At 35.3% G+C, this 16,978-nt stretch overlaps 1 protein-coding gene across 1 annotated transcript; it reads left to right on the top strand.

The window, feature by feature from the left end:
* Nucleotides 1–9,378: 9,378 nt before the first annotated feature.
* Nucleotides 9,379–16,917, top strand: LOC104890160 (beta-hexosaminidase 3). The gene is made up of 14 exons (XM_010675545.4): nucleotides 9,379–10,304; nucleotides 11,176–11,250; nucleotides 11,509–11,544; nucleotides 11,648–11,759; nucleotides 12,027–12,097; nucleotides 12,606–12,736; nucleotides 12,816–12,881; nucleotides 14,136–14,236; nucleotides 14,331–14,390; nucleotides 14,936–14,969; nucleotides 15,248–15,346; nucleotides 15,724–15,783; nucleotides 15,872–16,122; nucleotides 16,553–16,917. Exons 1-14 carry the CDS (start codon nucleotides 9,963–9,965, stop codon nucleotides 16,717–16,719), a joined length of 1,605 nt encoding a protein of 534 aa, XP_010673847.1. The 5' UTR covers nucleotides 9,379–9,962; the 3' UTR covers nucleotides 16,720–16,917.
* The last annotated feature ends 61 nt before the right edge of the window (nucleotides 16,918–16,978 follow it).

Consider the following 16,978-nt stretch of genomic DNA (forward strand, 5'->3'; position numbering starts at 1 on the left):
TGGAGTAGCGGTTTTCATTAATGAACCGCTACTTGAAGTCGCGGTCAATTAATATTAACCGCTACTTCAAGTAGCGGTTTTACTTAAGTATAAAAAAAAATTCGCAGGAAATTTTATTTTTTTGGGGCATATTTCTGGAATTAAAATCCACTTTTGCATTATTCAATGAAAAAATTCCAAGATTATAACTATTTAGTTATTTAGTGTTCTTAGTTATTTAGTGTTGTCACATACTCACAACTAGGGATGGCAATCCAATCCGAATCTGACCCTAGTCCGCTCCGATCCGAAGGAAAAAATCCGAGTTGACTCCGACAAAAAAGTAATTCGACTCCGTTTAAAAAATCCGACTCTGAGTCGGAGGAGGGTCGGAGTCGGATCTCATAAAATAATCCGACATCCTAATCCGACTCCGACTTTGAGTCAATCAATCCTTTTTTCTTATTTATGTAATGTATTATTTATGTATAATCTGACTTCGACTTTCAGCTTAGTTGTATTATATAAGCTTTTCCCACAGAAAAAATGATTAAACAATTGGAAGAAAAATAAGTCGGATTAGGTTCGGAGTCGGATGTTCGGGTTTTAAGTCGGATGTCCGGATTTTAAGTCCGGTCGGATCTCGGAGTCGGGTGTTCGTATTTTAGGTCGGGTCGGATTCGGATTTTCAAAGTCGGGGTCGGATTTAAAATCCGACTTTCTGTAGGGTCGGAGTCGAATTATGTATAATCCGGTCCAAGTCCGACCCGTTGCCATTCCTACTCACAACCTCACAAGTCAAGTGTCAAATTAGTTCTTATTAAAACGCCTAATATCTGGTAAAACTAATTGTTGGATATTATGGAAAAAAGAAAACTAATTGTTAGATGATAATAAACAAATAAAAAAAAATCTTTTCAATTTTCTCAAAACATAACATCACGTATACTTCACCAAACACTACAATTATTATACATGTATTAATTTCAGACGTATTATTTCCATATAAAATAATTCTTTATGACAAAAATTCGATCAGTGCTTTCCAAATTTCTCCACCTGTGAAATGATATCTTATCTTAAAAAAAAAAAAACATAGCAATGATTCCTTTAATAATGCAGTCAAACTTGCCAAACCCACATAACAGAATGAACAACAATGTGGTGGAAATTCTGAATTTTATACAGAAATATAATCAAAACTAGTAGTATCTACCAATTATAATACCCAATATGATTTGCATTAAGTCATACATGTATGGACATGGCAATAATGATATCATATAAATAAACAAATGATGTGAAATGTTTCCTGTTTTGGCCATTAGTTGAGTCATGGACATATGGTGATGTGCTTCAACTCTTCCATGAGTTACAGAAAACGAAAGAATTATCCTCAAGAAAAAAATCAAAACTTATAGTTGTAGCACAGGTCACATCCACTTATTTAGTTAATAAGCACCATGTTAGTTTGTGAATATGACTTGTATGTATATTATGTTATTATCATCAATCTATTGTTTATGATGTGGACATAAATAGTTGTATGATACAAGGATATAATATAGTAGTATGTTTAATTTAAAGTTGATCTCGAACCCATTTTTCTGTTGGATGTATGTGAAGTTAAGCTACTGTTCTTTTGGATTGAATTAATGAAAATTTAGTTCAGTTCAGTTCAGTTTAGACATATTCAATTTAGTTCAATTTATGAAAATCGATTCAGTTCGCTTTATTTCATCTCACTGTTTTAATTCAATTCATAAAAATTAAGTACAGTTCAAACAAAATAAGTTTAACTCAGACAAATTAAGTTCAGTTCAATTCACTTAAATCCAAAAAGACAAAGTCTTAGTTTCACTTAACTGCTATAAGATATAGATATGAATAAAATTAAGGACATCATTAAAATTAAAATAACGGTTTTTTCACCATATACCCCTGACAAATTTTTTTTTGCACCATATACCCTTTCGACTTTTGAAATTCACCATATACCCTTCACTTTTCCAAAAATACATCAAACTACCCTTAATGACTAACGGCGTTAAACTCCGTTAGTCATTAACCCCTAAATCCCCATTTAATCCTAATTAACTATCCTAAACCTAACCCTAATACTAAGGGCATGTTCTCCCCAGCTTATTTTCAGTTCAGTTTAGTTCAATTCAGTTCAGTTCAATTCAGTTCAGTTCAGATCAGTTCAGTTCAGTTCAGACCAGTTCAGTTCAGCTCTTGACAATACTTTTACTCTCACATATCACTATTCATTTCAGTTCAGTTCAGTTCAAGTCAGTTCAGTTCAATTCAGTTCAGTTCAGTTCAACTGTTTTATGCCGAAGAGAACAGGCCCTAATACTAACCCTATACTTAACTAACCCAAAAACCTAACCCTAAAAGCCCACCAGCCCAACCCACCCACAACCCACCACCCCCACCCCCACCCCCACCCCCACAACCCACCACAGCCAACCACCACTCCTAACCACCCAAACCCTAACCAGCATCGCCACAACCTGACCCACCACCCTCACCCTGACCGGAATTTCGCACCCCACCCACCCACCGGATTTTTGCACATGTGACCCCCACTCCTGACCGGAATTTTGCACCCACCCACCCCACCGGATTTTCGCACATGTGACCCCCACCCCTAATCGGAATTTCGCACCCCACCCCCTCCCCACCGGATTTTCGCACCTCCCCCTGCCACCCCCACCACGCAACCCCCCCCCTTCCGCCATCCCCGATCACGCAGACCCCCCTTCCCCTTTTCTCGCAGCTCCCCCTCCCCTTCTCCCCCCTATTTCAGCCTGATTTCAACGAGTTGAACTTGCGACGACCATATTTTTTGCGGTGCTGTGCAAGTTTAACTTGCGGCTGCGCGAGTTTGCCGTGGTGCCACCCGACGAGCTGCGCGAGCTTGCCATGCTGCGCGAGTTTGTGCTGCGGGTGTTGTGCTGCGGGTGTTGTGCTGCGGGTGTTGTGCTGCGGGTAGCGGAAGAAGAGGGAGATGCGGCGCTGCAGGTGGCGGAAGGGTTTTGGAGGGTTTCGGGGTGGTGGGTGGTGGGAGGGGACTGCAGTGGTGGGGGTGGGGGTGGGGGTGGAGTTGGGGTGGGGGTGGAGGTTAGGGTTAAGTTTAGGGTTAGGGTATTAGGATTAGATTTATGTTAATTAATTAGGGTTAGAGGGTGATTAGGGGTTAATGACTAACGGAGTTTAACACCGTTAGTCATTAAGGGTAACTTGATGTATTTTTCGAAAAGTGAGGGGTATATGATGAATTTGAAAAGTTGAAAGGGTATACGGTGCAAAAAAAAATTTGTCAGGGGTATATGGTGAAAAAACCGTTAAAATAAAGAAGGCAATGTGTCCATTGAATGTCCCACCTTCTCTATTTATGGACTTTATGCCCATCTCTTGATCAATGCTAGTGTCAAAATACACCATCTAAAAAGATGATCGACTTGAAAATATAAGTTATGTTTATATTCTAAATATTTTATTTTCTTAACGAGTAGCAAAAGATATTAAAAATCAAACTTCACGAAATTCAATAATAAAAGTCAAAAAAGAAGTAACAAAATAGAGTAGAGAGAATATGTCTACATCAATGCTACTAGTAACTATGTCTAGCCCCTGCTCTCAAGTGTATGTCACACAAATGTTAGACCAAGAATATCGTGTGAGTTGAGGTTTGGATAGGGTCCTTCTTCTTACCATGAAAAAATAAATAATTACACATAGTAAAGAATTACATAACGAAGTATAATCTACTGTCACTATATGATATTTGGTGTTGTCTTCCATGTTTTTTTTTTTGTACGAAATATTTCCTTGCAAGAAGGGAAAATTGAGGATTTTTTTGGAAGGGATGAGAAGTATTGAACCTTCGTCATAAGAATTGAAGGAGGGTCTCATAACCACAAGGCTAACTTTAACCTTCAAAGGTTTGTAAAAGGATCCAAGGGAAAAACTTGGGTTCGAGCCAAAAGAGTAGCAATTGTAACGAGGATAGAAAGAGAACGGTAGTTAAAAAAATGGACTTATCCTTACTTATGACTCGTTTGGTTACCGTTGGAACTTAATTTCATGGAAAGTCTTTATTCCGTGTGAAGTAAATTCTCTATCTTGTCTATTTCCTAGGAAGTGGCTTTAGGTGTTTGGTTGAGCATAGAGATTTGTAATTGACACGGGAATTTCTAATTACCAATGAGGAGTTGGTGATTAATTTCCTACACTTCATATGAATTTTCATTTTCTTGGAAATTCTATTTCCCATGAATCCCTATCTTCTGCATACCAAACAACTACCATATTTCGTACTTCATAGGAAATCTTTGAAGTGAACCAAACGACCTCTTAAGTTAGGTGATTCAAAATGAATCATGTATCTGTTAAAGTTATGATGACGATGACGACGATAACAACAATAATGATAATATTTTCTTTGTTTCAATTTAGTCGTAACACTTTTAAAAAATTACATACTCTAGACAATTTTTGGAGAGGAAAGATATAGACAAAGAAAACAAAAGGGTCTCATGTGATACGAGAAAGATAGAGAGAGATTATTATACAAAATAAAAATGTAACATCTAATTTAAAACATTCTAAAATAAAAAGTATCACAACTAAATCGAAACGGAGAATTATTAATTTGGGTAATATCCATTCATCATCCATGGGTGGTGCCCACTTACTGAACTTCTTCAACATAACTTCCCCCGGGCCCATGCTCATCTGTAATATCTTCATTATTTATGTGTTATGGCTTTATGGGTCACCAACAACTTTACTAACTACTGTTGAGAAAAATGGCATTAGTTGATGTTCCTTCACTCTTAATCTAACCTTTTAATTAATTTTGCCACCCAAATTGATTTTTGTTTGGACACGGATGAAAGCCAGGTAGCGGACCGGAGAGCATGACAATTGGCCTTGTTTGGTAATTGGCGGTTGGCTGTTGGTTGTTGGCTGTTTTGTGTTGCTGGTTTGACTGGCTGTTTGTATTGACAGTTTGTGTTGGTTGTTTGACTATTTTTATTTTATAAACATGTTTGGTAAAATTGTAATTGGTTGTTGGCTGTTAAACTATAAAATGACCATTATGGGCATTGTTTTTTTCATCCAACTTATGCCATAAGGGTATATTTGTAATTTTATTATTAAAAAGCCAACAGCCAAGGAAGAAAAGCTACTTGGAGTAGCTTTTAGCTTTTGGCTGAAAAGCCGACTTAAAAACAAACAAAAAAGGCACAAACCAAACATGATTTTTGGTTGTTTGACCAAACTAAAAAGCTAAAAGCCAAAAGCTAAGCAAAAAGCCATTTACCAAGCACCCCAATATCTCCATTTTAATTTTTATATACCTCAAAGTATTAAAGATGTTAACAATGCGGGTCAATCCAATCCATCCATCCCAGCCACCTTTTGCACCATGTGGGCCGAGTTCAGTGAAAAGTTTGATCCACCCCGGCTCGATCTGTGAAATTGGTGAATGGGTCGTTGGCCAAATTTTTCGAGTCCAACCCACGAAAGCCCGCTACTAAAACCGCTCAACTCGGTCCACGGATTCGGTCCAGTCCAGCCCAAGTAATTATTTAACCAAATTAGGTATATTTCAATCAAATTGTATATATTTTAATTAAATTGCATGTATTATAATTCAATCAAAGTCAAAAATAATAAAATTATTCATTAATATTGATAATTGTATGATATTTTAATGGTTTTATGAAACAATAATGAATGATTCCAAAGATTAAATAATTTTTTTTAAAAAAATCTCATGCCAACTCGCCAAGCAGGCCCACGAACCGCCATATGCGCTTTTAGAATCGTGAAAACGGTAACAGTCTGATGTGTGTTAAGATTTTTCAGCTCCTGGACCAGCCCACCCAAACCGCGAAGTTCACGGTCCGATCCCAGGCCGTTAAATTTGAGCCCGCGGCCCGCACCAGTGGTCATCTCAACCTCAAACCAAGGGGAATACCTTCGTGTGAGGGAAATACATAAAGCACAAATATAAGATAGAAGATATAGAAAAATTGTTGCAATTAACAATTAAAGAATATAAATAAACTATTGGGCTCACGAGCTCACACACTGACATGCAGCTTCACTATTAGTATAGTATTGTCTGAGAACCACTACAATATCACGCTCCCAATAAGCCGAACATGCTCCCAGCCGAATATTCGGTTGTGATGCAATTTGTTGGGCACACGAGTCACCTACTGCTCCACCATTAGTGTAATATTACCTGCTTTGAGCCAAGCTCATACGAATTTGTTTTTAACACCTTCACAAGATGGTGCATAAAAATATAGTTGGTGAATTATTATATAGTATATACTCCCTCCGTCCCATAATATAGTGCTTCATTTCCATTTTGGGTGTCCCAAAATATAGTGCTTGGTTCTATATTTAATTCCATAATTTTTTGTGATTTGCCTAGAAAAATCGTTCATCATTATTGTTTGCTTCTTGAAAATATTTTTTTGCTTTGTTTATTCAACCCAAGGTTGCATTTAATGCTCTTTCACCAATTATTCTTCATTCTCTCTCCTAAGATCACCTTTTTCCACACAATATTTATTTTAATAATAAAAAGTTTTTACTTTCCTCTTAGATTCTATTTACCTTAATTCCCGTGAAAAAATGGAATCAAACACTATATTATGGGACGGAGGGACTGAGGGAGTATTAGGTAACTCTGCCTTATTTCAATTCGATGTAAGACTTGAAATATATACCCAACAGAAAAAATATAGTTAATGCTGACAATCCATCCAACATCTCATGGCTATACAAGATATATGCATAATTTGTCAATTGTCAAAGGACCGAAGAACAGACACATCACACATGTCTTCCGTAATCATGTGTTTTGGGATCCAGATGTTTTTTCAAAACCCTTAAACGACACATACTTTTGACTAAGAGAGTAATTTTTTCGTTGTGGAAGATTAAAGCTATTCTTTCCTTCTAAATACTCTATAGGAGAAAAAAAAAATTAACAATATACTTCTTTCATTTCTTAATAGATGCATCATATTAACTTTTATATTATTTAAATATCAACTTTGACCAACTTTGATTACTAACTTATAAAGATGAATGTCATAAATTTAATTGTTGATGGTTAATCTTAATGTGTGTGTATATGTGTATATGTGTGTGGTTCTCATATGAACTTAAACCTATATATTCAAAATATTATTTTTTAAACTTGTATTAATATATAGTTGGAGATATTTATGGTAAAAAATATACATCGACAAATATGTCCAATCAATATGATGCATCCATGAAAACAAGAGACGAAGTACTACTATGAGTTTGCATAAGATATGAACATATGGCACAATCCAACTATGTCTTTGATGATATAGCCAGGGATGCAAAGTTGCGAAATATTGTTGCCGTTTAGGAAGTGATGGTTACCTATTTTTGTTATCTTGATTGCAAAATTTATACTAATGTTCTTTTTCGTTTATTATAATGATGTAGATTTATGCATTAAAATATTAAGTTATTCAGTATAAAAAATTATTTTTAAAAATACAAACGTTCTCGCTAATATCTCTCTATATACTTCATCTCCTCTAACTTCCTTTCTGGAGTAACCTAAAATGTTCCGTAAATTGAATGACTGTTTAATTTTTTCTCGTTCCCTTTCGACCACCACCACCTTTAGAACCGCCACAAGTACACCAAAACTGCCACCTTTACCACCAAACCTCACCCGAAACCACACCACCACCACTAAACCACATCTGAGACCATCTCACCACCACCAAACCCCAGCTGATACTACCACACTACCACCAAACCCCATCTAAACCACCACACACCACCAAACCCCATCCAAAACCACCTAAAAAAACACTCACTACTCATCCCTTTAAAAAAAAACTCACATTTTTCCTCGACGTTTCCCTCTCTCCTCTCATTTTCATTACAATGTTCTTCAACTAACGAAGAATTTCAATTAATTTATCTATCATCATCGATTAATCATGCCTTCCACTGATTTACTATCTCGAAGATTAATTCTCAAACCATTTAAACATTTTTTTCGTCTAGTTTGATACAAATATTTTTTAGTTTTTTTCTCTAGATTTTATGATCTTGATTGGATTGATTTTATGTTATTCAAGATCTTTTTTCCTTACGACGACATAGGTCGTCATATCTTTCGATCCTCTTTCACGATCGGAACAAGTTATTTCTAGTTTGCTTAAGGCTCAATGTTAGGTAATTGTTTTTTTATATTTTTGTTAACGATGGTGATGATTTTTATTTAATTTTGAATATTTACAGTGGTGGTCTTATATGATGATAATTATCAATTTTATTTTATAGAAGATGGTTCTAAGAATCATTGATTATTGAATACATGTTTCATTTCACCTATTTTTCATGTTATAAGCGGTCATAACTTGTTTAATAGTTAAAATATTGACTTATTTTCAACTAACATTCTAAGGTTGACTTATTTATGACAATTGTTTCAATAAATCACTGTACCAAATATGCAAATAAGCCTATTTTTTTCACATGATAAATCGTTTTTAAAAAGTAAAAATTTGAAAACATACATATGTAAATCTTAATTACCATGACGTTTTTGATTAAAAGTACAATATATAATGTACGACCTAATCTACCTTCTAATATGACATGCTAAATCAAGATATGATAATTTGTTGGCTTGGTTGGATATGAGTCGGGTCAAAATTTTCCCAACCGGCCCAGTCTAGAAAAGAACACTTTTATGGATTTAACCTGTTATCCATACCCGCCATGGCTAACAGGCCAGACCTGCTAATGGGTTAATATGCCTAAAAGATTCTTTTAAAAAAATTAAATCACTTTACCATCAACGTTCCTAAGTAATATATCTCGATTTTGTTGTTTAAAAAAAAACGACATACAACAATAATTTCATAATATATAATAACATGAAAACGATAAGGTGAAATGAAGTATAATAATTTAAGTATTGAGAAAAGCGATAATTTGTAAGATGGGTGTCAGGAAAATAATGAGAATTCGATACGTTCTTATTTATTTTAAAAAATAAGCACATAAGAATTACAAACTAATACGAAACAACGCTTAACCTACTAGTAAATGTTTAACCGCATGATTTAAAGGTATACCCGCCTATCCTATTTTTTTTTCCTTTAAATTATGATCCAAGCTTAGGACGAAACAGATTAAACTGAACTGATCCTTCCGTCAATAAATCACTCTAGTTAAATTCATCCACTTTTCAACCCATCAAAAGATCTCATTATAAAATTACCCACTTCAATGATATAAATTAGAACCATCAACTCCACATCTACATTATCTTTCCATGACAATTAGAGAAAGATAGTTGAAACAACATAAAATTAGCTGAGAAATGGCGGGCATTTCTCTACCATTAATTGCCCAATAAAAATGTCCATCAATCCTCCAAAAAGGTATAAATCAGGATTCCAAGACAGGCAAAAAGTGAGATACATCTAGTCACCTACCCACCAATACCATTATCGTTAATGCTGCCATAATTGATAAAAAAAATGTCACAAGATCATAAATTCATAACATTATAATGACCCTAAAATAAATCTAACCCCATTGTTCTCTGTTTCCCACTCAAATCAGAAAATTCCCAACTTCACAATCAGCCAAAATGCTAAAAAATCATCTCTTTATCTCTTAAGATTTTTATTGCCCATCTCCAAAGATTCCATTTTTAGAATAAAATCTGAAGAAAACAACCCAGGTTTTATTTTGTTTTGTTTCACCTTCATTTATTTATGATAATTGTCTGTTTTTGTTCTTGTGCTCTAGAATTTTTAGACTAGAGCAATACATACATTTTTAACCTAAAGCTATGCTTTTTATGGGATTATAGTTATTGTTGTAATTTGTGAGGACAAATTTACATAAATTGGTTTATTTCATTTACCCATTTTGTTGTTATGAAAATGGAGAAGATATTGGTGCCCATCTGTGTTGTGTTGTTGATTGAAGCTGTTATGGTGTCTGTTGTTGGTGGTCATGTTCATCAAGAACAAGTGAATATATGGCCAATGCCAAAATATTTTAGTAATGGGAATAAGATGCTTTATTTGAGTAATGATTTTGAGTTAACTACTCATGGAAGTAAGTATGGTGATGGGTTAGGGATTTTAAAAGATGGGTTTATGAGATTTAAGGGTATTGTCACCTTGGATCATGTCATTGATGCTAATTTTTCGCGGTTCGAGCAATCGGCTTTCCTCAAAGGAATCAATGTGGTCATTCATTCAACTAGTGATGAGGTATGAGTTTCTTTTGATTTTTGTATGAACATGTACATATGGTTTTCTTATTACTTTACCTAGATATATGCTTTATAGTGGAGATTATTGGATGTCTTATTATGTTACCTTGGTTAGTTATAGCTTATATTATGATACATTTAAGTAAAATTTGTTTGTATACTACTACTTGTACAAGAATGCTTGGATGGTTTATGGTGATTATGTGGTCTTTAGACAAGATACTTATAAAGCTGGACTTAACAATGATAATCTGAGTACAATGTTTTGAAAGAATGGGGGAGGGAAATAGTTGTTTTTAATACAATGTTTTAAAAGAATGGGAGACGAGTTGTTTTTAATCAAGTAAGCACACAGTATTGCAGAATGGGAAGTGTTTTTCTTGCTATCGTGTTTACTAATTATAAGTTATAATAAGTGAGTTCATTCTTGACTAGGAAATGTCCTTGAAGGTTTGAAACATTCTTCCCATATCTTAGAAAATGTTGTTTTGTTTTGTTTTGAGATATGTTTTAAATATTTTGAACAATTGAACCAGTAAAATATTTGTTGTCTTTCGAGGTAAAGATAAAACCATTGATGTATCTGTCTGTGCAAGATTGGGATCCTATCTGTTCTTCCAGTCTTGAACATAGTTTTTCAAAATGAATTGTTGATTTGAATTTTCATATTCAGATCATATAGCTGTTGCATCCTTTCTCATATCAGCTTTATCTGAAGGATTGCACAATCGTATAATTGCTGCATTTTATTGTACTAAAGGGTTGAATTCTTTATAAGCATTTATCTGATAGTTTTGTTGTATTCTTGGATGGTGCTAGCTTGTTTTATGGAAAAGCTTGTCACTATAACCTTTTTGTTAGTTTTGCAGTTGTATTATGAGGTTGATGAATCATACAACTTAACAGTTCCTGCTGCAGGGAAGCCTGTTTATGCGCACATTGAGGTGAGAGAATTATGCTAACATTTTACCAATTCCATCATTAAAACCTTCTAGCTTTATGTTCAATTATTTAGATGTTTTCTGCATCAAGGAGCTGCAATTTTCTCTTAGAACAAGTGGGTCGATTTTCTCTTAGAACAAGTCGGTTTGTTGTGATGTGCTGTAACTAAGCATTTGAATACTTTTGGAACAATTTTACTAACAAAACTTCTGTTAACCTTTTTGCACTGAAATAACTGGAAGCTCTCTTGTTGATTGCAGGCAAACTCAGTATATGGTGCATTACATGGGCTACAGGTTATATGCTTCTTTGACTTGCGCTGAAGTTGACAACTTGTCTAAGTGACTAAGCGTATGAGCTAACAACTTTCAATTGTACATTTGACATGTCACATTGCAGACATTGAGCCAGCTCTGTGGGTATAACTTCAAAACTAGGCTAATCGAAATTAATATGGTTCCATGGACAGTATTTGATCAACCTAGATTCCCTTACCGTGGACTGCTTATAGGTGAGCTGACATTATTATGTAATGGTGGTGTTTTGCTTATTTCTGGCTCGTATTCATTCATTTATTTTACCCCTTCTTCATTCTTGGACTTCCATAATTAGGACATGCACAATCATCAAGGAACTTCTAAGATGACCTATATCCTGCTGTATTAAGTTTTAGGGATCATTTGTCTATCATTCACTTGCTTATTCAATCAGGATTTGGGTCCTCATTTATATTTTTCTAAATGCATGGTTTTGCTCTAATGTTTGGGATGTGCTGCAGATACATCGCGCCACTATCTACCTTTGTCCGTGATAAAGAAAGTTATCGATTCAATGGCATATGCAAAGTTGGTAAGAACTGCACTGCTGAATAGTAGGATTGGTGTTCATACTTCATAGTGCTTCTAGCTTCGGAGCTCTTTGGCTCTTTACGCACCAATGTTTCCAGTGGCAATCTTATGTATTGTGCAGTTGGTGGGAACATGGTATAGTTTTTTAAAATGCTGTAGTTTTCCTGTCCTATTGAGATATTAGACTGTAATAAAGAGGGCCTTCTTTGTCAGCTTGGATTGGGGGTATCTTGATTTGCAACAGTACCAATTCAATTGATGGAAGGATGGTTGATGACTTTTAGAATGTGACTACGTACAAGTTAAGGATGTTAGATATAAATTGAGTTTGCTTTAGCATAGTATTAGTGAGAAATATGCCGGATACTTGACTATAGTGCATATTTCATCTGAGCTGCTCCATGTGAAAGCTAAATTACTATGTCTCTAGTGCATACTTGGGGATTTTCATTTAGATTATCAAGTCTGGTACTAGTTATGACCTTAATAATATGTTGGTATTGGTGCAGAATGTGCTGCATTGGCACATTGTAGATTCACAATCTTTTCCCCTTGAAATTCCTTCATATCCAAAGCTTTGGGATGGTGCATATTCTGCAACAGAACGATATACAATGGCTGAGGCTGCCGAAATTGTGAGGCAAGTTATGTTTGTGCCTAAACTTTCATGTCAGTGTATTTCTAGGATCATCTGATTAAGCAGTCCTTGTAAATTACAGATATGCTCAAAGACGGGGAGTTAATGTACTTGCTGAACTTGATGTTCCTGGACATGCTGGGTCATGGTAAAGTCTCTATATCCGTATCTCTTGTTTAACGTTTCATTTTACTATAAGAGTCTGCAATTCAGGAAGGCTTGGATATCTCTCTTTAATATTATCAATTTATCACTATTGTTTGGGTAGAATCTTCTTCAAGCTGATACATTCTGTAGGCTTTATAGCTTGTGTACTGGCTCTGTTAGTAGCTTGTAATGCTGTAATATGCTAAGAAACAAAAAAGAATGTGAATATACTCTTGTATGTGTATCACCTTCCTCTTGTGTTTCAACCTTTTTTAACATCCGTCAAACATGGAGCGCTGAATCATTTTCCATGGCTAACTTGGTGTCATCTTCACGGTTTAGTAGAACGCCTGCCTTACTTCTCAGATGACAGTTGCAAGGATCTCAGATTGCCATGGGTGCAACTTGCAAGAACTACTTCTTGTCTCTACTTTCATGGTTATTGTGGTCTGTGTTTATAAGAAACATGCAACGACTCTTTAGTTACGCCCTTCCTTTTCTTTATAGTTGGCTTTCGCTGTGCGCTTCAAGATAACTGGCTAATAGCCCTGTTTCAGTCCTGTGATACAGCATTTACCTTTTTCGTATTTGGTTAATTTGAATCGGATTAAGAAAAAGAAAAACAAGAAAATGTATGCTGGTGACAGTGAACTTCTCTATGGTTGGATAAGGGGTTGTTGTTGCTCAAATAAAGACTTACGAGGCCTAATGATTTCATCTAATATATATATATAACAATGTGTAGTAAGTTGAAGGAAAACATCTTCAATGGAAAATGATCTTCCATGAAAAAAAAATTCCAAGGGAAGATACAATTTCATATCAATTTTCCTTTGCTTGGGTCCTCACAAGAAAAATTTGAGAGAAAAAAAGATGAAAATGGAGGGGGAAGAGAAACAGGAAGGTAAGCAATAGAGAGGAACCTGCGGTATTTCTTCTTCTGGAAAGGAAAATGTTTTCCATCTTTGGGAGAAGTATTTTCCACCCATAAGTAATATATATTTCACCCTTTACAAACCGAACAAAGGAACATGGGAATCCACTTTTACAGGAAAACATTTTCCATTCAAAGCTCGTCTTATTCAAAAACCCAACTACGACATCCCTTCTCTCCCACTTCACACTGCAGAATGCACCTTTCTTATTCTTATTTTGAGGATACTCCCCCAAACAAGGGCTTTTCTATTTGGATTGCAAAAAAATTCTTTTGGGCAGTCTGTTCATCCCACTTATGATGCTTACCACGCTTGTTCAGGGGTGTTGGTTATCCTTCGCTGTGGCCATCAGCCAGTTGTAAGGAGCCACTTGATGTGAGCAATGAATTCACCTTCCAAGTCATAGAGGGGATTCTTTCAGGTAATGTGAGGCCCACTGTTTTAATTCTCACTTGTGAATTATGATGGCTTATCTGAATAACTCAAACAATGGACATTGCCTGTGATTTTGACAGATTTTAGCAAGGTCTTCAAATATAAATTTGTCCATTTAGGAGGTGATGAAGTCGATACAGGTGAGTTGTGTTGCTTGAGTGATTATTTTTAGGTATTGTCTTATCATTATATTCATAATACTCATTATACGGTGTAATAGTATCAGCTTGATACTTAAGAAGTGCAAGATAATTGTTCATTGCTCTCATTTGTTCATCTGAACCTGCCTTGGAGTGTAATTGTTGTTTGTTTAGTACTTAGTACTTGATTGCTTCTTTAATTATTTATGTAACAATTATCTGAATATAAGCAGTTGACCTTCTTGTATGGCTATTTTGTTTTAACAAAGTGAAAATCACTTATTTGCTCTATACCAACTTTTCCCCTCATGCAATCAGCCACCAGTAGCAGGCAGTCTAATCTGTTCCCATCGTAAATGCAGAATCATATGGATTTACACTTCGTTAACCTTTCTTTCCCGGCTTTTGAACTGTCAAATTGGTTTTTGTTTTACCCAAATAATCGTCAATTAAACTTTCTTCGGAGTCTAAAATGTGCTTTGATGTGTGATGTATGTGTTAAACCGTAAATGTAACCTCAAGAATGTATGTTTGTCATCTCTCAGGTTGCTGGCAGTCAACTCATCGTGTGGATAGATGGTACTGTTTCAGGCTTTTTTTCTATCAGAAATTATGCATATCTTGATTAGGATTCTACATTTTGTGTTTTTAATTTGAAAAACTACATCTACTAGTACTGATGAACTTTGCAATATTATCCTCTGAAAATAACATATTGCTTATTAACATTAGAAGCTTAGATAATGGAATATGATCTTGCTGTCTTGAAACGGCCAAATGGAATATGATCAGAAATGGAATAGTTCACTTTTCTAACTATTGAACATTTAGCTTATGTAGTGTGATGATTCCCGCAGGTTGCAGTCTCGCAGAATGGTTAGTTCTCAAGCTTACCAATACTTTGTTCTGAGAGCACAGAAAATTGCGTTATCCCACGGATATGAGATTATTAACTGGTAATATGTTCGCCTATTGTAATATACTCCTGCAGTTCCTAAATAATAGGCCACGTTTGATCTGATGTTATTTTTTTAGGAAACATACCATAACTTTTGCTCTTTCTTTTCATTCTTTTCTATTAAATCTTCACCATATCAGATATCACCACAAAAGGTAGAATTTTGCTAGAACTGTTAGTAATAGTATCATTAAGTATGCTATGAGAAAGTTTTAGTTACAACTCACTATATCTAGAATGACTTGTGTTTTTCAGAACGACCCAAAATATAAACATGGCTTATTATTTAAGGATAGGGGTAGTATATTCCTATCTGATTCATCAGTCCTTCACTCAAAGTAGCTTACTATTTTGAGCATGTAAAATCTGTAACAGGGAGGAAACCTTCAATAATTTTGGTGATAAACTGGACCGAAAGACAGTGATCCACAATTGGTAAGCTTCTTAAACCTTCAACTCTTATGCTTCTGTTTTTTTAGTAACACACTCTCATTCTCTCTTCATTTTTTGTTCGTCGTGATAGGCTAGGGGGCGGTGTTGCTGAGAAGGTCACTGCGGCTGGGTTAAGGTGCATTGTAAGCAACCAGGACAAGTGGTACTTGGACCATTTAGACATCACCTGGGATGAATTCTATATGAATGAACCGTTAACTAATATCTCAAATCCGAAGCAGCAAAAATCAGTGATAGGAGGTGAAGTTTGCATGTGGGGCGAGCACATTGATGCATCTGATATTGAACAAACCATATGGCCGCGTGCTGCTGCAGCTGCAGGTAATCCTAATTCCTAACTATATTCAACGAGTACTTCATGTAAGGATTTCATACTCTGCACTCACTGCACCAGGCTGTGCTTGAGCTTACAAAGTTACACCTGAGGCACAAATTGTAACTTGTAAGCTCAGGATTATCCGAAAAATACAATAAAAAGATGTTCATGGAAATTACTTGGCGATATATGGCTGGTTTTCTTTTCATCTTAAAAAAGGAGATTTCAGGAAGAAAAGAAGTTCAGCAATTATCAACAAGTTCACACAAAGCTTACCCAAGATCAATTCACAATTAGAACAAGTTAGATACTGAAAAATAAGTTCAGATAATACAGTATCGTTATATTTATAACACAGCAGAAATTGTTGTTGAACCATTTTAAGTGGTCTTTCAATTAGCAAACTTATTTCTTTTTCTCTCATTTTTTTTGTAGAGCGATTATGGACGTCGTCTGACAAGCTAGCGAGGAACCCAAGACAAGTAACTAGAAGGTTAGCACATTTCAGGTGTCTGCTAAATCAAAGAGGAGTGGCAGCTGCTCCATTGGCTGGCCCTGGTAGGATTGCTCCTGAAGACCCAGGTTCATGCTATACTCAATGATGAAACTAAGAACTCATAGTCATTAAGTATAGGGAAAGTACACTCAAATAAATAAGTATAGTTTATCTTGTGCATAATCTATCCATCAAAATATACATTATTGTTCAGTTCACCAGAAATTTTAAACATTGATGTTACTATTCCAATTATATTATGTTGGTGATTCTGATATACAAGACGGTTAATGTTATCTTAGAACCATAATTACTGTTGTTTTGGTCTCAAAACACCTCTGTCATTACAAATCAGAAGCTAAGGT

The sequence above is a fragment of the Beta vulgaris genome, chromosome 4 (assembly GCF_026745355.1).
Source record: "Beta vulgaris subsp. vulgaris cultivar EL10 chromosome 4, EL10.2, whole genome shotgun sequence".
Classification (NCBI taxonomy): domain Eukaryota; kingdom Viridiplantae; phylum Streptophyta; class Magnoliopsida; order Caryophyllales; family Amaranthaceae; genus Beta; species Beta vulgaris.

Bases quoted from the DNA above. Each gene is read 5' to 3' on its own strand.
- LOC104890160 (XM_010675545.4), top strand. From the start codon at position 9,963: ATGAAAATGGAGAAGATATTGGTGCCCATCTGTGTTGTGTTGTTGATT. The intron at 12,882-14,135 runs GTAAAGTCTCTA...ACGCTTGTTCAG, and splicing joins CCTGGACATGCTGGGTCATG to GGGTGTTGGTTATCCTTCGC. The intron at 15,347-15,723 runs GTAATATGTTCG...AATCTGTAACAG, and splicing joins GGATATGAGATTATTAACTG to GGAGGAAACCTTCAATAATT.